The 23,280-nt window shown below is 42.5% G+C and overlaps 1 protein-coding gene across 1 annotated transcript in view; it reads left to right on the plus strand.

Annotated features, from left to right (window-relative positions):
- EGFL6 (EGF like domain multiple 6) overlaps positions 1-23,280 on the plus strand; it is a 381,439-nt gene that overhangs the window by 30,818 nt on the left and 327,341 nt on the right. The window contains exon 2 of the mRNA XM_069204711.1: positions 12,391-12,503. Within this exon, the coding sequence (XP_069060812.1) occupies positions 12,391-12,503 (113 nt within the window). The remainder of the gene's footprint in view (positions 1-12,390; positions 12,504-23,280) is intronic.

Raw genomic sequence — 23,280 nt, forward strand, 5'->3', positions numbered from 1 at the left:
AATTACGCCAAAGGATTCTGTAAAGTGACCAAAACCCCTAGAAAAGCAGAGTTTTAATGCATTTCTGTGGGACAGGAAAAGAGGTGGCACTGTGCTACAGAACAAGCAAGTTGCAGGACTATATATCATTGTTTCAGGACTGTGCACTGTAGTGTTCAGCAAGTGCTTCGAATAGCCGTCTAGTGTGATCAATTCCTGCTTTCAGATGGTACTGATGCCCTTAAACGAGCTCCTGGCTCACCGTCCAAGGGGAAAAAGTGTGAGGTCGCTAGCAAATTGCAATGTGGTAGCTCAGTGGACTAATGCATCCATTCTAGGAATATGTAGTTGACCTCATGATCTAAGTTTAGAATCCAGATGGGTCAGCTCATCCTCTCGTTCTTCTGGGGCTGATAAAGTGAATACCATTGAATTGGGTAACTATAACCATCTGTTATTCAGTACCAAAATGCCCCAGTGGGTGAAAATCTTCTTTGTAAGTACACATATAATGTTAATTAGCAGTCCCTTTCTCTCATTCATTCAAGGTTCTTTACAATTCCTGACAAGCCCCTTATGTTACTTACAATGGGGCACACAAGGGATCATAGTGGAGGGGCTCAGTCTTCTCTCTTAAGAGCTATTCATTATTGTGAGGATGATTATGGTTGGTTTGACTAACCCTCCCTGGATCATTTATACATTTTGCAGGTGCACAATGTAATGAAGATGTCTTAGATAAGAAAACTCAGAAAAGCCTATTATTCTCGCCTGTAATAACAAGGCACAGAGCTATTGGCTTTGCCAATGCTTTTATACTTTGACTTAGCATGCAAAGTAAAACAAGCATTTGCAATGCAACAGGTCTCGCATTATGTCGAGTTAGAGCTATTAGGATTGTAAACTCCTAACGGGACTTTTCTTGCCACATTAAATGAAAAAAAAAACGAGTGCGATCACGCTGTGTAAAACACAGTGCGATCGCGCTGCGAAATAAAGAGAAAAAGTAGTCCAGAAACCATATGGAAAACATGGAGCCTCGTATGTTTCCCATAGTTTCCCGGTGCTCTTGAGGAGGGCTAAACACTGGAAAAGGCATGACGTATGCATGCCTTTCACAAATGAAAACAAGCTGATTTTAAAAGGCAAGCCTACGAACCAATGGAAGGGACTGACGTAACATGGGCGTGGTTAGAGTCCCCCCAGAAGAGAGATTAGAAGAGGGACAGAGCGCATTGCGCTCGTCCCTAAAAAATATCCAAGGTGGCTGTCGGTGGAACAGTCAGCATTTCCACGCATGGGCTGTCATCTTGGAATGTTTTTTCTCATAAGGAAAAAGCATTGCAAATGGATGCCTGGGTGTGTGCATGTCTGTACATACATGCTGATACATCTGTTGTCACCTGGGAATGTAGGAAACAAACATGCCATGATTGCCATCATGACATTCATTCATACACATGCTCATGAAGGGTGGCCATTTTGCAACTTTTTTCCTCATAAAGTGCTTCTTTTTTGTGTTCCTGTCTTGCAGCGCATGCTTTAGTATCAGCAGCCATCTTCAAGTTTATTTGTTGTAATTCATTACTAATTTACAATTCCAAGATAACTGTAAATTCAGAAATAATGTATGCTTTGGAATACAATGCAAAGCTGCATGAAGCTGCCATGCCATTGCAAAAAAAAAATGAGACGGGAAGGAGGGTTCAGGGGACAACAGATGAATAAGGGGCAAGAGGAGCAGAAAGAGAAATCACAGCGATGGGGATGTGAAGGAGGAATGAGTGGATGAAAAAGAGAGCAAAGAAAGTTATGCTTTCCATTTGAAGGCTAAAAATCAGATAAAACAAATTGTTCCCTCATGTCAGCCATCGAAATATACAACTCATTCAAGCAAAGGTGTGACAAAAATAAGAATAGGAAGGAACGCCATTGGATCAGGAGCATGAACTGAGATGGACAAGAAAGCCATTCAATCATGAGTAAGGTATAGACTTAAAGCCCTCTCTTTGTACATATTGTACACAATAGGTATTCGAAAACAGACAGCTAAACTATCAGTAGGCAAAACTAAATAAGCATTTGCAATGCAACGGGTCTCGCATTTGCTTGAGATAGAACTATTAGTGCTCTAAACTCCTAACCGGACTTTTCTTGCCACATAAATTGAAAATTAAAAGTAAAACAGTTTCACATAAGCGAGCCAATTCACAGCACCACAGCCGCCATGAGCATCAGCGTGGAGAGACACGCAAAAGGAAAAAGAAGTTCGCTCGCAGTCAAACTTTTTGGCAAAAGTGCAATTAGCTATGTAACAGGGGCGATGGCCAAGGTGGTAAGAAAACCTCCCTAGAAGGGACACATGTAAGCCATTTATTAATGTCATCAAAGGATTTTTGAAGGGCAAGCCCTCGAACGAGTTGTTGTGATGGACGTGATGTTGACGTTGTTAAAAGCCCAGATATATAACAATATGTCGGAAAAGCAGTGCTTGCGTGCTGCTATGCTCGACCTAAAAAGGCAGACTTGTGTACCACAACATCACTCTAAACAGCTTTTATACAAGCATCGCCACTATATGAAATCAAATGTGGGTATTTGTGATTGTACCTGATCATGACATCTTCCTTGTTGCAAGACTATTTACCTAGGGGGTTGCAGAAATAAAAGGGGTGGGAACATGAACCCATAACATGACAGAGAAAGAGAGGGTGTAAAATAAAGGCCAATTCCGAATGACAGAGGATAAAGCAGATGGACCTGACTCAGAAGTGAGCAAAGAACAAGGTACAAAAGTATGCCTTGTAAATGTAAGGTTCAGGTACAACTGTGAAAGCTTGTCTTTCTGTGTCTGCCTTTGCCTAACAATACAGAAACTAATTCATTCTTTGTAAATGTTTTGTGATATTAGAATGCATGAGGCTCGTGTCAGAATACATAGGCAGATGACCAGAATGGCTGCATTAGTATTCATCCCCAGGCTGGATGGGCACAATGGGTGAATGGTGTAAACCACTACAAAAGCAATCATACAAGAGCAAACGCTCTTTCAGAGTGCAGCTGATTTAGAGCTTGAAGGACTCTGTTAGACCTGTCAGCTCTTGGTGTGGTTTCTTCTTTCTTTTTGGCTTCTGACCTCCTGTTATGATCCTGTGCTGAACCTCGTTATTGCCGGCTTTAGGACTCAGGGCACCTTACCACTGCTGACCTGTGACAAAGTGAAAGAGCTCTTTGTCTAAATTGGATTGGTGATTGGTTTTCTCTGTGAATGGCATATTTGATTTACTAGTAAGCCCATAGTAAAGTGCACTAGAGGTGCCAGGTACTTTGTACTAAAACAATGCATCCATTGATTCCTATGGATTATGACTCTTTTAACTTTAAAAATGTATATATTTTCTTGTGTACATTGATTTTTTGTCATTGTGGTCTTGTTTTACTCAGATAAATGTCAGCTAGTTTTCTAAACTGGTGTGGAGTACTTTTGTGGTATTTTCACTGTGTTACTGTGTGTGGGTACAAAATACTTGCCTCTGAGATAAGCTTGACTGTTTGTGCCAAGCTAATAAGGGGGAACGCAAGTGTTATTCTAGGAGTGTGACTCTGACTAGAGTGAGGGTCCATACTTGGAAAGGGTGTAAACTGACTGCCAACTAGAGACCCCATTTCTAATAGACACAGTCTTAAAATGCCAGGTATATTCACTGTTTTATCAGAATGTGTATTTAGCCTCAGCACAAATTGTCTGAAAGATGCACCCACAAAATCCTGAAGTCCAGGGTGTGCATAGGCAAATATTATCAGCCATCATACTATACTCTCGGCATATGTGCAACCATTTGGTGGCTCCAGGTCTGAAATGGGTGTTGCCTTCCTTTACTGCATCTCCTTTGTGGGATTTAAGAACAAGGGTTTCTTGGTCTCTGTGTTACTCCTTTCACTGTTCAGGACCTTCTGTGATATGTTAAGATAGATCTACGAGAATGGAAAAGAGTTCCTATCTATTTCACACATGAGCAATGTTTTTTTTTTAAACTTGCAATCACATTTCTTAAATTTACAGTGGAATCTAGAAATATCACTCAGCAGAATCAAGTACCGCTGATATTGATCAGAAAATGATGGAGCGTGACGCTGTGCCAAAATTAGCAGCGCCGCGTTTCGCCATTTTAACAACACAAGGATGCGCCATATTTAATTGAATACGGCACACCCCTGTGTTGTCCCCTGCGCTGTCGCTAAATTTGCAGCCGAGTGCCAACGCAGCCACCCTTGCTCTGTGGTGGGAGATTGTTTTTGTATAGGAAGGGACACCTTCCCACACAAAAACAATCTTAATTGGCAATTTGCTCTTCCTATGTGTCCTGCAGAATGTAGCACACATAGAAAGAGCAAAAAACATTGAGAAATAAAAGTATTTCTCCTCGTTGCGCACTGCTAACGATTTTGGCATTGCCTCAGGTTTACGCAAACTCATAAATCTATGGCAGTGTCAAAATGCTATTGGAGTTGCTGTGGCACACCCACAGCAACACCCATTGCACGCCCATTCCACTCAAAGTGCTGCGTGTGAAGGGGCCGTATTTCAAAGGTGGCGTTAAGCCACCAAAAGTGGCTTAACGCCACCTTGTAAATACGGTGCAGGGTACAGCGCCACCGGAGCATCATGAAAAGTGACGCTTCGGTGGCACTAGGGGCTCTCAAATATGCCCCTTAGTTTCTTTTTGTGCCACTCTCTATATGACATAATGTTGACAAAAAGATTTTTAGGTATTTATTTGGGTTGACCATAATGAGTACCTTGACGACTGTTCACCATAAATTAATTTGGATTATTCTTGTCAAGGGGTAACCTGTAGCAGCTAATCGAAATGAGTGTGATAAGCTCAAATCATCAGTGATTAGATGTCCAACAGCTTGTAAAATGTACATAAGAGGCACAAGGGAAGAGGTTGGTTAACAGAATAGCAATATTACCACCATCCGGATTGGAAAAGGACCAGAATCGGGATGGTGATTCTGAATTGCGAGTGAAAGAGAAATGGCTTGATTGCTTCAAAAATGCTAATTGGTAAAGGCAAAGTTATGATGGGGGTCAAGAGCCAACCCCAGCGTCTTCCCTGTAGGTGTATGTTATGGGTAAATGACTAACAAGGACAGTGGGAATGTGATAACAACATATATGATTTTTATAAAATTTTATTAAAAAGGGTAAAGGCATAATCCAACCCAAACATTGATATCACAAGACAGACCTACGTGAGGGGCATGTTGGCAGTAAACAAGAATTGTCGGTGGAGCTGGGTAGCATCAGCATACTGGTGGATGGAGATGCCTGAATACCTCCACATTTCTCAGCGGCTATATGAAGACATTTAATAATGTGTGAATTTAATTGTATGATTGTACGGTGAGGAAGGGCCTGGAACCTTCACAGGGACAAACTCGGTGTAATCAAACTAAACAGGTGAAAACAAAACCAGAACATGTCAAGTAGCCATTACCGCCCATTACAAATCCATAAGGAATCGTTCAGCACCAGAAGAGTCACCGTCTCAGTGCTACAGCTGGAGAAAAAAACTGATTGATGTGGAGAAACTTGTACTTAAAGATGTGTATTTGTTGTGCAGCGTTACATGAACTTTCATCGGAGGATAAAAGCAGTTGATACTGATGGCATCCCCAAGGCCTTCCACATCAAGAGAAGGTATTTCAGCAGGGGCAAACCAATGCTGGATGACAATAGAGAGTCAAAGTGCAGCATGATATGAGAGCTGTTTAACCAGGGTGGATGGAAACACATGGAGCCTGATTCGTAAACCTTCTTGCAAACCTAATTCAAACTCAGGAGGAAAAATGTACACTTCTTAAACTTAAACTCCACGTCCTGGTTAACAGAACATGGAGTGGTGGAATTTTACATCGGTAATATACAGTTTGGAATGAAGAAATTATGTCAATGTATTACTGAATGTCCAAAATCATAAATGTATTACTAAGTGCGAAAGTGTGTCCATTTCTCGCTGGGGTATGAGGCCTAAGTAGTTGAACACCCACAAACTGGTATGGTTATGAGAAATGGCAGTCAGAGGTAGATTTTCACCATGAAAATGTAAGCAAATATACTCATATCAAAGACAGGATGAAGAGGTTTTGCAGACTACGAAAGGACACATACTCATTTGGTGTAGGTGTAAGCGAAGTGCATTCCCTCTGGGAAAATATAGTTTCCTCAAAAACTAAAAAAGAAAAAATTATATGGGCTAATGTAATTTTTGCATTTCATTTACACATGCAAAATTACCTGAGCTACTCCTAATATTTTTTGTGAATCCCTAAAAAGTTTAAATTCTGCTCCGGAAGGAGACATAAGGTCACTGTAAGATGCTACTGTCACTGTTTGTGTTCTGTTGTAATGTGCTATCACACTTCCTAGGGCATGAACACAGTATGAAACCATTATTAAATATATACATAAATATTTACATGAATACATAAATAGATTGCCACCATTTCTAAGTATAACATCTGTGATTTGGGTCCTGTCTGTGGCTTCAGATAAGGCTAATACTATGCAGAAAGTATTTTAATTACTGACAACAAATTAGATTCAAGAAATCAGAACACTGAAATAAACGCATGGTCTCTATCGTAATGTAATTTTGTAACTTCAACTACAACTCTCTGCAGCCTTCGATGCTGTATGTCACCAAACCCTCCGCACACGCCTCTTCGACGCCAGAATTCGCCACAGAGCCCTGGACTGGGTCACCTCCTTCCTCTCTGAGAGAACACAAAGAATTTGCCTCCCCCGTTCTGGTCAAATGCCACCAAAACCATCCACGGAGTCCCCCAGGGATCCTCACTCAGCCCCACTTTCTTCAATATCTACATGGCTCCACTCGCCAACATCGTCCGGTCCCACGGCCTCAGCATAATTTCCTACGCTGACAAAACCCAGCTCATCCTCTCCCTCACAAGGAACCCCGCAACCGCCAAGAACAACCTCCACACCGGACTGCTCGCTATTGCTAGCTTGATGGCAGCAAGCCACCTCAAGCTGAACTCAGAAATAAACGATATCATCATCTTCAGACCCAACAAGTCAGCATGGGACGACTCCTGGTGGCCATCCACCCTGGGGTCGCCCCCAACACCCACCACCCACGCACGCAACCTCGGCTTCATACTAGACTCTTCACTCTCCAGGACCCAGCAAGTTAACGCCATCTTGTCCTCATGCTTCACCACCATTCGAATGCTCTGCAAGACCTTCAGGTGGATTCCTGTAGAAACCAGAAGAACGGTCACCCACTCCCTCGTTAGCAGTAGACTGGACTACGGTAACGCCCTCCACGCGGGAACAATGGCCAAGCTCCAGAAAAAACTCCAGCGCATCGAGAACGCCTTAGCACGTCTCATCCTCAACCTCTCTCACCATGAACACATCTCTGCTCACCTCAAGGACCTCCACTGGCTACCCATCGACAAAAGGATCGTCTCCAAAATCCTAATCCACGCTCACAAAGCTCTCCACGACACCAGACCGGCCTACCTCAACGAACGACTCAACTTCCACATCCCGACATGCCAGCTCCGCTCAGCCAACCTCGCCCTCGCAACAGTCCCTCGCATTCACCGTACCACAACCGGCGGCAGATCCTTCTCTCACCTCGCAGCCAAAATCTGGAACTCACTCCCTGCCAACCTACGTAAGACCCAAGACCTCCTGACCTTCAGGAAGTGCCTAAAGACCTGGCTCTTCGAGCCGTAGCACCCCCTTCCCCCAGCGCCTTGAAACCCTTCCGGGTGAGTAGCGCACTCAACAAATTAATTGATTGATTGATTGATTGACAATATTGTCTTGAATCCAATCTTATTGACTAAAAGTGATTAACTCAGCATCATACTAAAGGGACCTACAGAAAGTGTTCTGGGGTGCAACAGGCATTTGCACTTCATTCTTGTGGCACTGGGGCCCTTTGGTATTATAGAAGGGGCTACAGATGAGTGTGTCACCCCTTCTGCAATATGGATATTGCTGGCTCACATTATGTGCCAGTGCAATAATAATGGGCATTCTCTCATTTGCATGAGGGAACACTTTGCCTTTTCACATGTCTTGTATTACAGATGTGGCTGCAAAGTCAAAGAAGTGAGTAGGCAATGCATTAACTGTGATCCACATGTAGTCATGGTGCCTCCTCAGCACAGGCATGCACTACCAGAGTTTTGTGTTCTCAGCACATTGCCTCGGTGTGCATTGGATACACATAGGTAAGGGTGTGCTGTGGTGCAAATAGGCATAGCACAGTCAATAAATAAATCGGACCCAGAAGCCTACAACAGAAAAATAGATAATAAGTTGAGGCTTAACAAAGTGTTCTCTTAATAAAAGTCTAGTGCAATTTAGATCCATCGAAATTTGTTTTGGCTTGAATATCGTTTCTCATCCAACCAGATGTTTTACGTTAAACAGATGTTTCTGATAGTGCACAGATTGCTGAAAAAATGCTTTCTTTGAACTTAGCTTATCTCACCCCAACCAACACAGCTTAGTTAACAAATTCACCAGTGCATGCCCTGCAAGCATTTGATTATCAAGAAATGTGCAAGAGAAACTGACACTGTGCAGTGCTCGAAATAGCATATCATAACATGAACCTCTAGTTATGATCGGAGCCAGTGATATATTGCATAGACCCTTATTCCAGGGGATTGTGAAGGAAGAGCCTGTGAGAAAATCCGCCATGCATGGAAACGATCAGTGTTTAAAGCATCCTTTTGGGACACGATGCAGATCTAATATTCTGACTTATCAGTGTCGACGTCTCTCATGCTAGGTCTAATGAATGCCACCCGTGTTCCTTTGGGCTGGTCTTAATGACTTGCAGGCTGCCTCCCACGACTATCTCTTTCCACTTTTGCACAATAAACTCTTCCTAGCTTTGACTATCAATAATTAGATGCATGCAATAGGGCAACAGATACTTGAATACCAGGCCCTCTCTGCCTTATCCTTTCCTACCCAGCTTTGATAGACATATTCTAAGTAGTGTCCAGCTTTTCCCCTCTCCTGACTGAGAGATTTGAGAGTATCTGTTATTTTGTATTTATGATATTGGGGAAGTTTTTTGTGAAAAACTTACCTTTCGATCTGATAGGCTCCTAGTATACCTCAGCCGATCTCATGATATCCTCAATCCTGGTTAGCATTTATTCATGCCATTGATCCGAGAGATATTTTCGAACATATTACTGAAAAAAACAAATAAACAAGGACTGTCTTGTTCAGCTGAACATAACGAGTTGTGTTGACAACGCTGCAAATAGACTCCAATGCAGGCCAATATGGAAAACACCCCTTTGTCATATACGTTACACGGGACTTCACAGCTCGTAAGTCAGTACTACCCTTTTTGTGACTTTAAAACAGGAAGAAGGATTTTAGGTACATGAGCTCTGCTACTGCCCACATCTCCTCACTGACAATATCTGCAACGTCCTTGCTGTCGGGCCTTTGCGAAATGCCGCATATCGAGGCAGCTCTTATTGACATTTCAAACTTCGTAAGGATAAATTAATACCACCCTAATCTCTCATCCTTGACCCAGCCTTCCCTATGATAGAACACAGTGTACTACTGTTACCAATGTGCACAACATGCATTTTGGACACGTTTACTCTGCCTGTCAGGTTGGTCATCCCGCCTTAAACTCATGCAGGTATTCTGTCTCTAAGCCCACTCTTTTACTGCCGGGTGGTGTCCACCAAGCCACTGTCCTATGAGAATACTTCTTTCTCATTATCACAGCCCAGAGTAACGCCCTACCACCTGTTTTCAGTTGACTTCAAACTCATGTTCTCTTGTTCCACAGTTACTACTCGCTGCAACAGGGAAAGCGCAATTGAGGCGTATCTGCTTGTCAATGAATACCACTATGCTGAAAACAGCCAAAACGAAACTGTCTACTTCCCCTTAACTAGGGCACCCAAAAAAAATTCCCATTTCATTCAAATCCTAACAACATCTTTCTTTCTCTTTTGCCAAGAACCCTTTTAAGTCTCAATCACATTTGCTCCTCGGTCACTGATCTCTAATTATCCACAAGATTCGACCTCAGGTCACATTTAACTGAGATGAATATCACACACAAGAACAACTGATGATTGAGAAATTCAGGCACATATTTATGACAAATGGCACACAACTGCGCTAATGAGGTTGTACGTCATTTTGTTAACGCCATTCTTTAAAGTCATCTGTGCGCCATATTTAGGAAATGATGCACAATGGCGCTAAGGAATGGCTAGCATCACAAAAAAAGGCGCTATCCCGTGGTGGTGGGGGGGGGAAGGGTGGCGTTAGGTGAAATGACGCTAGTGGCTCAGAAACTGATAGCCTGGTTAGCGGCAAAATTTCTGCCGCTAATCAGCCTAGCATCATTTTTTGACGCAGAGGCAGCTAAAACATTACTCCTGTCTGTGTATAGACAGGAGTCATTACCACTACCCCAATGCCCACCACAGGGGACCAGTGTCCCCTGGGCAAGCCCCACATACCCAGGGCCATGTAAGGGGTACCCAGTGGTCCACCACCCACCTACACAAACACTTACCTACAACTTACCTGGGATGGGCTCCCTCCTCCTGTAGTGCCCTGTGGAGTGGGTGGTGGAGATGCTGGGGATTGGGGTGGGCATCTTTGTGCCCATTCCATGGTGTTTCCCCATGGAAATGGGCCTACCTGCACTTTAACGCCTGGTCTGACCATGCGTTAAATAATTATTTTGGTCCGCCTCCCACCCGCGCATCGTTTCTGTACTGGGAGTTAAATATGCTGCTGTGGAGCTAGCGTCATTTTTAGTACAGGAACGCCTACATTGCATCTCATTGACACAAGGTGGGTTGGCGCATCCTAAAAAATGGCACTAACTCCAATATTTTGACAGTAGACAGGTCTAGTTTCAAAATATAAATATGGCGTTGGGTTAGCTCCAGTTTAGTGCCAAAATAAATGACGCTAAAGCGACGCTAGGCTTCCATAAATATGGGCCACAGTGTTTTAACTCAATGCTAATGAGACATTAGCACTCTCAGAACACACGTCGTTTACATATCTAATGTTGTGAGGCATGAAAAGTACAGCAAAGCACACAATATTGGTCCAGGGTGGTCCTTCTTTGCTTTCAGTGCCTACGTGTGCCTGTGGTGCTATTAGTAACCATGGCATATTGGATAAATTGACTGGGAGCTCAAGCCAAAGGTCACAAGTGTGAAATGAGACCCACCACATGACATTCCCCCTGCGAAGAGTCTTTTGCATTAGTCTCATACCAGATGTACCAAAAATCAGTGAACAGAAAGAAGCAGGGCAGTAAAAATAGTGGAGGGACCATGTTGCTTCTACCACTGCTCAATCAAGCTTCAGCCTCGCCCTTGTGTGCGACAACAGGCAGGCTATTTTGCTATTCTAAAACAGGAGCTATCCTGGGATTGTTTGCAGTTGTCATAAAGAGCATAGGGCCAGATGTAGCAAGTCGGCAATTTGCGACTTGCAAATTGCGAGTCCCTGCGACTCGCAATTTGCAAGTCGCAAATTGCTATGCAGTACGGTGTCTCAGACACCGACTGCGACTCGCAATGGGGTCGCAATGACCCACCTCATGAATATTCATGAGGTGGGTCGCAAATTGCGGCCCCATTGCGAGTATAGGCACTCGCAAACATGGAGGCCTGCTGTCGTCAGCAGACCTCCATGTTTGCGACCTGCTTTTCAATAAAGCAGTTTTTTTTTTTTTGAAGTGTAGCCTGTTTTCCTAACAGGAAAACGAGCTGCACTTCAAAAAAAACCGAAACCTTTAGTTTCGGTTTTTTTTCAGGGCAGGGAGTGGTCCATTGGACCACTCCCTGCCCTGAAAAAACAATTTGGGGTCCAGTCACAAAGTGGAAGGGGTCCCATGGGGACCCCTTCCAATTTGCGAGTGGGTTACCATCCACTTAAAGTGGATGGTAACTGCGAGTCCATTTGCGACCGCGTACGCGGTCGCAAATGGAATTGCATCCCACTGCGAGTCGCAAATAGGAAGGGAACACCCCTTCCTATTTGCGAGTCGGAAATGCATTTTGCAAGTCGGAGCCGACTCGCAAAATGCATTTCTGAATGGCAAAGTGGCTTTTGCGCCTCGCAAACGGCGATTTTCGCCGTTTGCGAGGCGCAAACACTTTGCTACATCTGACCCATAGTGCTTGCACTTCCTGTTATGCCATGGTCTAGCTCTTCCTGGCTGATGACAATCGCCCTGGGTACCTGTGTAGGACTGTTTTTGTTTTGCAGTTCTAATTATCTGAACAGACAGGCAAGCTCATTGTGTGATCGTGTGTTTTTAAAAATCTTGTTTTCACCCACAGTTTACACAGTCGGAGACAGTTTGTCGGTGCAAACCTTCCCGGAGTGTGTCGCTATGGTTCAAAAATGGACTGCTGCTATGGCTGGAAGAGAAACAGCAAAGGGCACTGCGAAGGTAAATATAAACCGTTAGTTGACAAAGCTTTACCACGTTTTATGAACAGGAGGGCACCTTTTCTAATGAGAAAAACTGGCAGCCATAAATGAAAAACATTACTCATAGAGTACAACTAGATTTAAGCAAACATTTGAGAAAAACACTAATTGTTCATAGGTCAGTTTTGTGTTTTTATTTGTTATTTTAGATAGCATTTTCCCACCTGGAAATAAAAATAACAATATATAATGAAATGCAGATGTTAAGTAAGTTTGAATACTTCAATCACTGTGCATGTAGACATGTAGAAGTTTGATGGTTATTCCATTAAAAATTGTTTAATGTTGAACTTAGTAAGAATACCTCAAGAGACCAAGACACATGGAAATCTTGTCACATTTGCTGTGCTTTTAAAGACAGAGGACAAATGTTAGTCTAAGTCTTCTGGGGGAACTTGTCCTTTTCTGACTTCAAAGTGAAAATATTTTTGTGACAAACTTACTGGCTACTGGGGTTGTGAAAGGAAAAAGTTTTTGTCTAGCTCATAACAAATGTTAAATGTTTGTAAATGAACTGTGCTCATATTTCAGATTATATGAGAATTAGAAAAGCACAAATGAAGCAATTTTTTTTGTAACTCTGAAATGCGGTTTGAAACAAATATTTTAATATGATCAAAACAAATCAATACACTAGGTGATACCATTTCCACACATTATCATTTGTGCTCTGTATAATTTTATCAGTAAAACTGTATTCTAAATACATCTAAATGAGGAACTGTGAACACTGAGGACATGGGGTCTGCCTGCATGTCAGGGTATGTAAGAATCTTACCTGGGCAAAAATGATACTTTTGGAAAAAGGCATTTCATTGTTTTTTTGGATGATTTGGACGTCCCCCTTGTGATTTACTGCCTCTTGTTATGATAGAACCTGAGACTTCCATTCACTCTCCCATCAGCTTGGTTAGTATGCTATGGTAAACAATGTCATAGGCGGCATACTGTCAACCAGTTACCTCCATTTTTCATAATTTGGTGTGGTCAGGTTATATTTTGCATTTCATCCGTCTCGTAGAGTTGAGTGGCGTTGAGTGGAGTAGAGTACATTGGAGTATCGTGGAGTGTTGTATAGTGCTTAGGAGTGTTGTGGAGTGTGGTGGAGTGGACTGCCATAGAGTTTCATGAGGCAGTGGGGTGTTGTAGACTGGAGTGGTGAGAGTGAAGGGGTGTAGAGTGGAGTACAATGTTGTAGAGTGGAGTAGTATAGAATGTCAGAGTGGAGTGGCATTGAGTGTCATAGAGTAGAGTGTCATGGAGTAGGGTGGATTAAAGTGGCATAGAGGAGTTGTGTACAGTGGAGTAGAGTGTAGTAAAGTAGAGTGAAGTAGATTGTTATAGAGTGGAGGGGCATGGAGGGAGTAGAGTGGAGATGGATAGAGTTGAGTAGAGTGTCATAGAGTAGAGTGTCATTGAGTGTCATCTAGTGGCTTACAGTGTCATAGAGTAAAGTAGATTAAAGTGGTGTAGAGGGAGTTGCATTAAGTGTCGTAGCACTGAGAGGTGTAGAGAGGAGTAGGTTTTCATAGAGTAGAGTAGAGTGTCATATAGTGGAGTGGCATAGAGTGTCACAGAGCAGAGTGGCATTACGTGGATTGGCATAGAATGGAGTAGTGAAGCAGAGTACAGTAGTGCATGCAGACTAGAGTGGAGTAAGAAGTAATACCAGTGCCCATATGTCCAGAAGGAGCTTTAGTCACTGTGCAGTTGGCTTGAGCAGTATTACTCATCTCCATATGCCCTGTAACAGGTGTTGCCAGAATCCATATGTCCAGTATTAAGTGTTGCTTGTTTTCACATGCCCAGTAAGATGTATCACCCTTGTACACCATATGAACTGGTAGGCACATATAGATGGAGTGGCATAGAAGGAGTTGCATAGAGTGGAGTAGCATAGAAGGAGTTGCATAGAGTGGAGTAGAGTGTCACAGAGTGGCAAAGAGTGGAGTAGAGTGTTGTAGAATTAAGGGGCGAGGAGTGTTAAAGAGCGACATAGAGTGGAGGGGCATAGAGTGGAGTATCTTAGAGTGGAGTAGAGTGCAGTGTCATAGAGCAGAGTGTTGTAGAGTAAAGTGTAGTGGTGTAGAGTAGAGTGGAGAAAAGTGGAGTGGTGTAGCATAGAGAGTAGAGAAGTGTCATAGAGTGGTGTGGTGTAGAGTGTCATAGCTTAGAAAATAGCATAGTGTGAAGAGGAGTAGAATGGCATGTCATAGAGTGGGCTGTAGAGCCTGTGGGGAAGAGGATATGCATGGGGAAGCGCAAGTGAGTGACAGCCAAAGCTTCCATCTTGTTTAAAGTGGTGTTTTATACAGGAATGTGGCATAATTTAAACACATTATTAAACACAATACTATACATCATAGGAATTTTTGTGAAAGGCAATTGCACTATATTATCCAGTAGATGTAAAATTGTTAGTAGAAATGAATATTATAATGTTAATTATAAGCAAAAACATAATCTTTCAAACACTTCTATACTTGAAATATGGGAACATTCAGTACCCACTGAAAATGAGTGAAATGTCAACATCAGCTTTACAGGCCATGTTGGAACTTTCAACAAGTGTCACAAAACATACAAAAACAATAACTCTTGCCAATCATGAGGAAACTGCAAAAACTAGATTTACAGAAAGTGTGTAGAAACTCCAGGGTTTTCAGTGATAGGCATGGACAGCAGGTGAAACCTGTGACTGCACATTTGGAAAAAGACAATATGTTGCTAAATGTACTTTGTTAATAATATGTGTTTTGATCCTGTTTATGCTGGCAACATCATATTTAATGGACATAGGGGAACTGGCAATGTGTGATCCTAGGCATTGGAAAAGACAGTGAAGTACATACTTCCATAGAAATGTGCCAATATTTGTCTAGGTGAGAACCCTAACATCCTTGTGTTTGTGTAGTTAATTAAAATAATATATACAAATAAATATATTTCCATAATTGCTATTGTAGCCGCTTGTCAGCCTTTCTTTAAATAGACTTTTAAAACCTGGCAAGTTTTGATCACCAGTATTTGGACAATATGTTTTTATACGACCAGATCTCCAATTAATCTTGAAGCTCCTCATAGTCTTTATTGTGGTCGTTAAAGCTTCTCGAGTATTGATCAATAGTGATTAACCAACAATAATTTCCTTGTTGTTTGTTCATTCACCACCATGTAAGAAAAGTAAATTGTTATTTGGCAACTTACTTTCATAAAATAGCCTCCTCCATCCCCTTCAATATGCCATAGGTAGATCTTCCTGCTAAGCTAATGGGGTGAGTAGTCGAAGAATGTATACATGCTATAATTAATCTCCCATAACAACCATACAGAGAAACTTTCCAGTTGAAATCAAAAGACTACATTATAGTAATAAACAGTGTGTGGTCCAGGCTAAGCCAGTAAGTGGAAGATAGTGATTAACTATTTTTCACAAGTAACGCCAACCTCATTACCTCAAAAGGGCTGAACACCACCAGCCTAGGACTCACATGCATTCAGACCAGCTACCAGGAAACCATACAGAAGCTCCACAGGAGGGCCCAATTCACAACTACATTCTGCACTCCATATAAATTTCAAAGAGAAACTCTTTACATGCTTACTTGTTGGAGATTAATTTTAAAGTTGGTGGTAAGCTACTGTCGAAGCAAATATGGGCCCTTATAATATTGTAACAGATTAAAATAATTTTTTGCCTTCCTAAATGGTTCTCTTATCTCTGCAGGATGTTTTAACCTATCTAATTCGGGCCCGATTCACAAACATTTTGTAGTATGTTTGGTAGTAGTAAAGTTGTACTAGTAAAGTACAATTCACAAGCCTGCCCTCATAGACACCGACCTCCACCATTCCTGTCTTTTCAATGCAGAGATTTCTGCCACGTGTGCAGAAATCTCTGCACAAGGATGTCTACATTTTGATAGAGACCATGTAAAGGATTCGGGCGTGGCAAGAAAATGGGGAATACTTACTCCTAAATAGAAAGGGTTAAGATAGGGGTACGGAGGGTTTAAGGATGAACATGCAAATACAAACGCCAACTAAAAAAGTATGCCCATTGCCATTCACAAACTACACTTCTAAAGTTAGTCCAGTCAAACGTCCTGAAAACAATAGGAACTGAACTCCAGCTGTGACTTGCAGTAAGATTAGAGCCACATATGGACACTCATCGGTACTGCAACTCAATCCCATAAAAAATATTGGAAACAGAGTGTTAGAAATGGGGTTCATGGTTGGCTAGGGTAGGTACCTAAACCTGGCAGTAACCACCACTCTAGTTAGGGCAAGGGAGCTACACACCTAAGATAACCCCTGCTTACCCCCTTCGTAGCTTGGCACAAGCAGTCAAGCTTACACCAGAGGCGATGAGTAAAGCGTTTGCACAACACACACAACTCAGTGACACAATAAATACTTCACAAAAGAGACTTCACAACAAGCTATATAAAAATAAACTGTATTGCATAAACATCAAAGACCAAAATGACATATATCAGTAATACTGTACCAAACAAGCACTTGTCAGACCATCATCATCATGAATGCAAATACCAGAAATATTCCTAGATTGCATGTCAGAAAACACAATGCCCTCCCCATGCATGTAACGTAGGCCCTGAAAATATGTAGGTCCCCTCCACATGGCAAGCACGGCATATTACATAAGTCAGGTCATAAGACAGAATTGCAGAAACAATGAGGGCAAAGATATACTGTGGTGAAATTTTTCAAGAATCACCAACACCATCTTCTACATGAAGGTTGCATAGCTTCTGTGCTTCCTTTTTATGGTATACAGTACCAAAACCTAATCCTCTGTGTTAGGTTCAGGAGCTCCTCCGCTCCTAATTCTAGAAATTGTGTAAAATTACCCTCAGCTGCATGGGGCCTCCATTGAAGTTTCTGTCCTGTCCCGCGAGTAATGTCCCTAACCAAACAAGGCCCCGCAGGCAATTGTAATTCTACTGTGGGAGGGAAGAAGGAAACCCACACATCTTCCTCATTGGTGGGACGTCTACTCACAAGGTAGCATGGCAAATACCCGATCTCCACAGAGCCCGTCTACCTTGGTCCAGCAGGGAAGAAGGGGAGCGACCCCCACACCTCCCGCGTCGGCAGGGAGTCCTCTCCTGGTCCCACAGCATAGGAAGCAAGTTTGGGCAGCTGCCCGCAAACATGCGATGCAGCTGCTTCTAGAGTGTGTCTCAGCTCCTTCTTAAGTACACGTCTCCGGCAACTTGCTTCAGGCTGGGGCTCACTAAGGGGCTGCAAGGTCGCACACAGAGGTACCCAATTCCGGGAAGGTGGTACGTCGCACCTCTCCCTTGCCGGTGGTCCACGTTGGAGACTCCCCACGCAGTCCCGAGGGCAGTCAACACACTCTGTGATGCACAACAGAATAACACTATCAAGTATTTGCTATGCGCGGTGTCACCGGAGGTTCAGGCACAACATATAACCCTCACCACCCTCGTGTGCCAGAAACGATTCAAGCGCTCTTCACGTGCGAGTAAATGGGTGAGAGTAAAGCAGCTTGGTTGAACTGGGCAAACCAGTCCCAGGAGAACACTTGTAGTTAGGGCAAGGCAGGCAGGCCAACACATGTAGGTCACTATGGTGGTTCCTCCTGGCAGTCCCACAGAATTTGGGGGCCCCACACTCAGGGAGCAGCTGGCTGCAGGTCAACATACTGAAAAGCAATCCAGAGGAGTCCTTTTGGACACCCAGCAGACACCAGGCAGCAGGGTAACAAAAGAAGAACCGTCCAGATGAGTCCTTTGTGTCGTCCAGCAGTCCCTCTGGCAGATGTCCGGTCACTGTTCCCAAAGTCCTCCCCCAAAGGGGGGCTACAGCCCATCTGCTTATGCTCAGAAATGCCTTTGTTTGGGGGTAACTTCAAGAGAGTCCTTTCAAGTGAAGCACAACACCCTTTCACCCCAGCCCTTTCTCCAGACATCGGTAGGGGCTAATCAGTCCATTGTATGAGGGCAAGACAAAGCCTATTCATGTGTACAGTGAAAATACCCTCCCTCTCCCCAGCCCAGGAACACTATCGGTATGCAGATGCCTGTTCTGTCACAACCAGCTCCTCCTGTTTAATGGGTGTCTGGAAACCATGCATCAAGTGGAGCTGTCACTCTGCCCCAGACCTGGGTTGGAGTCAGGCTGCAACACACTAGAGGTATAAGCACAGAGAAATGCCCAATTCTAAAAGTGGCATTTCTATAATGGTAATAAAAAATCCACGTACATCAATAAGCAGGGTTTCTCAGTACAATTCCAAACATACCAAACATGCCCACAATACTACTCATATATCAGAAGATGCCACTTAGACATATGCGAGGGCATTTCCAATGCAATCCTATGAGAGGGGTAGCACTCACATTAGTATGACACTAAATAGGCTGTTTGTCACTACTAGGACATGGAACATATAAAGACATACGTCCTACCTTTTACATACACAGCACCCTGCACACAGGGCTATCGAGGGCCTACCCTAGGGGTGACCTAGGCGTAGTAAAAAGGGAGTTTAGGCCTAAGCAAGTGGTTTGACTTGCCAAGTCAGTGTGGTAGTAAACTGTGCATGCGAGCCTTGCAGTGGCAGGCCTGAGACAGGTTTAAAAGGCTACTTCTGTGGGTGGTGCAATCCGCACTGCAGTCCCACTAGTAGAATTTAATTTACAGGACCTGGGTATATGTTGTACCACTTTACAAGGGGCTTACAGGTAAAGTAAATGAGCCCAACAGCTGTAAGCCAGTCATACCACATTTTAGGGGAGAGAGCTGATGCACTTTGGCACTGATTAGCAGTAGTAAAGTGCCCAGAGTCCTTAAGCCAACAAAAAGAGGGTCAGAAAAATAAGAGGAGAAAGGCAAAAAGTTTGTGGATAACGCTGCAGAAAGGGCCATTTCCAAAACAGAGTCCAAATATAATAACCCATAGAAAATAAAATTAAATACATTAAACTATTGTAACCTTTAAATTATATTTATAAAAATAGTTTCACCCACTAAAATGTTAAGTTAAATTAAAAACCAGGCATTTTATAAATATATCAAATAACAACAACCATGTTAAAAATAATGAAAATGCACTTTTATTGTTTTAAAATAAAATAGTTTAAAATTAATACAAACACTTAAAATTAGTAAATAATAAGTAAATACTTAAAATGTGTGGGAACTTGGGTCTCTAGTTGGCGGTGACTTGTACACTGTTTGAGTAGGGACCCTCATTCTTGTTGGGGGGAAGTGAGCCGTCGAAAAACAAAGCAATGCGTCTGTTCCTTACTGCGCCGGGAGGTGATGCGTGTTGGAGCTGTGGTGAAACAGGTGCTTCGACGTTTCTGCAAGACAGACGCTGCTTCAATTCTTCAGCCGTGGGACAGGCAATGCATCTATTTTTTGTCTGCAATGCGTCAGTGTGTGGATTTTCTTCCGGTCACCAGCTTACACTTTGAAGGGCCCAGGGATTGGATCTGGCACTACTTGGCAAGTCAGGACTCTCGGCAGAAGAGTCCAGCTAATGGCAGATGAAGTCTTTGTTGTCCCTAAGACTTCTAACAGGAGGAAAGCTCAGTTCAAGCCGTAGGAGAACCTTGGACAGCAGAATGTAAAAAGGAAAGTCTAGTACTTTCACTCCCAGGACAGAAGCAGCAAGCAGAAGGCCAGCCCAATAAAGCAACGGGCAGAGTGGCAGTTAATCCTATGGCATGTAGCTCTTCTTCCTGGCAGAATGTTCTCAGTCCAGAAGTGTTCTAAAATTGTGGTCTTAAAGCTCCAATACATATACTCATATCTGCCTTTGAAGCCGACAAACTTCAAAGGGAAGTCTTTGTAGTGCACAAGACCCTGCCTTTCCTGCCCTGGCCCCAGACACAGTACAGGGGGTTGGAGACTGCTTTGTGTAAGAACAGGCACAGCCCTATTCAGATGCAGGTGTCAGCTCCTCCCACCACTCTAGTCCAGGAAGACTCATCAGGAGATGCAGGGCACACCTCAGCTCCCTTTGTGTGACTGTCGAGAGCAAATTCACAAACAAGATAGGGGAAACCATGCCAAGAGCTGACAGGTCTAGCAAAATGGTAGTAGTGTTTTTTTTTTTTTTTGATTAAAACATTATATATATATATATATATATATATATATATATATATATATATATATATATATACACATATATATATATGTATATATATATATATATAAAGTCAAGGCATTTTAATTATTCAATTATTTAATGAACTTCTACTTTGATGACCTAATATGCTCACAACATTTTATTTTAGTAGTTCTACATTAATAATTACTTTATGTTAATTTATATTTCACATTAAAATATTGAAAATATTTTTAACGAATATTAAACTTTATTATTTTTCCCTATACTTTACCTATCCACAATACAGATACAGGCACATCTTGCCTAGTTGTAAAGCATGGTAAGCCATATTGACCAACCCTGTTGTATTGTACATCTTCAGCATTCACGTCATGAACATATTCTGTATTTGGAGGACTACTATTCCTTGAATTGTCCGGATCTAGCATTTAAACTTGCTGTATTTCTGTAAATGAAGGCAGAGCATGGCTAAGGTGGTAGTTCCCAAGGTGATCTCTTCTCCCCTTCTTGTGGACTAGTATAATATTTGGACTCTTATAGAAATCAGTGGATATGCCACTTTGATATTGCCTATGAAAATATGTGAGCCAATTTCCCTAAATAAATCAGATCTCTAGTCGCAGAGCAGGAGACTCCTTAAAGGTGCAACCAAATGTGCATCCATTGGCCATATGGGAGCACAGTTCAAGAGAATAGAGAGTCACTAATAGTTGGATAGATGAAATTGTTATCTAATGGATCATATGAATACTCTACATTATGGCCATGTATAGCAGGAGGACCAGAAACATTGAACCCCCCCAACCCCCTACAAGTCAAGTCTGTCCTGTGATTGGAACCTCAGGTTGGGACAGTCTTGAGTCAACTGTACCCTTTAAAGCACATTTTCAGAATAGCCTGATATCCTTGAAAGCGCCTTAATCATTCATAAGCTTACGTTTATTTATCATAGCCTCCCTTTCCACCTATTACGTGTAATTTTTACAGACTGACAAATGTTCTGTTTCTCTAATCCTGTTAGCTACTGATAGGTTGTTGGTATGCCGAAGGAACTGAATAAGTTTTAGAGTTTACTGTCTCTTGTTGCAAACCTCAGAATTGAGTTGAGGAGGAGATATCTTTTCTTCTCATTTGGTATGTTAAATCATCCTGCAGAGATAAAGGAACTATTCACAAAGATGGAAAATTATTTTAGTCTGTTAGTAATATCATCAGAACTACTAGTTATTTCAACAATAGCATTGTTCTAGCTTTCAAATGAATCTCTAACAAGCAAACACGTAAGTACATTCAACTTTGCTGTGGAGTGGATTCATTATAATCTTCATTAGTTTTCACATTTATTGACACTGTGCATTTTCCATGATCCCAGAAATATTTGAAAATACTAGGAATCTGAAACTCTGAGCATAATGACCAAATTAATGTAGGAACTCAAACCTCACATTTCAGTAAACGTTTAAGTGATATAAAAGTTAAATCAATACCAGAAATGGAAGTCTCTAGTACTCTGGTTGGTTACGTGAAGATATCACTGAATGTTCAGGCACTTAAATATTTGTAATTCTTTGCGGCAATAGGATAGTTCTATGCCTTATGTGAAAGATGTGGTGTCTTCTCAAGTTGGCTCTGAAATTTGCCACATTTGAGCAAAAACTCACCACATTTAACATCCATACATATTGTCATAAGGTCCCTTATTATGAAGAGGGTCTGCCCTTTCTCAATCTTGTGATTTGCATTACGTATTTGTTCAAGTTCACAAAGTACCACAATGCCTTACCACTTCACAGGGTCATCTAGTGGTACGTGACCGATATTAGGGCTGGATGCAGTGGACTGCGTGTTGGACACAGAAATCAGAAATCAGAATTCAGATTCCAGTCAGAAGCTTTACCTTCGGATGTGGGCTCTGAAATCAGAAATCAGAATTCAGATTCCAGTCAGAAGCTTTACCTTCGGGTGTGGGCTCTGAAATGGAAGTCAAAAATCTTCAGCGGGGCAAGGCAGCAGGTTGTGGTTAAAAAAGGCTCCATGATGATGGGTACCCACAAGATGAGGTCCCTTCAAAGCAATTGACTTTTTGGTGGGAAAAGTCTCAAGAAATTAGAATTTCATGCCCAGAGAAGTTCCCTTGCCTGCTTTAGGTGTCTCTGCCCAGTGAATATCTCTACTTTTGAGCTTAGTCACTTTTTTGAAGCTCTGATTTTTCCATCAGGGCAAGGGTGTAGCCCAAGAGGTTTCCACGAGACCAGATACTCCTCTGCTGGGTCCCACTGAATTGGATTTCTGCTGCAGAAAAGCTCCAATCGGGAGCACCCTGAATCTTTGGCCCAGCGGTAACGCACCTTCATCAGATCATCTTGGTTGGTTGGTCTCAATGTTATATGATTTGTTAGAAGGAGTACACCTTGACAGCAAACTCACTCCAGCAGTGGGCAGCAACACGGTTCAAGCAGATCTAGTTGGAATTGGTCAGCTTGGCAGTTGTAGAAAAGGCCTCTTGTAGCTTGTTGTGTTGCTGTAGCTTCAACAGGAGGGCAGCCTTATGACCCTTGGAGTCCACTTCTTTTTCTTGAGTACAAGAGGGAGGGCAGGTTTA

Source organism: Pleurodeles waltl, chromosome 8, assembly GCF_031143425.1.
Source record: "Pleurodeles waltl isolate 20211129_DDA chromosome 8, aPleWal1.hap1.20221129, whole genome shotgun sequence".
Classification (NCBI taxonomy): domain Eukaryota; kingdom Metazoa; phylum Chordata; class Amphibia; order Caudata; family Salamandridae; genus Pleurodeles; species Pleurodeles waltl.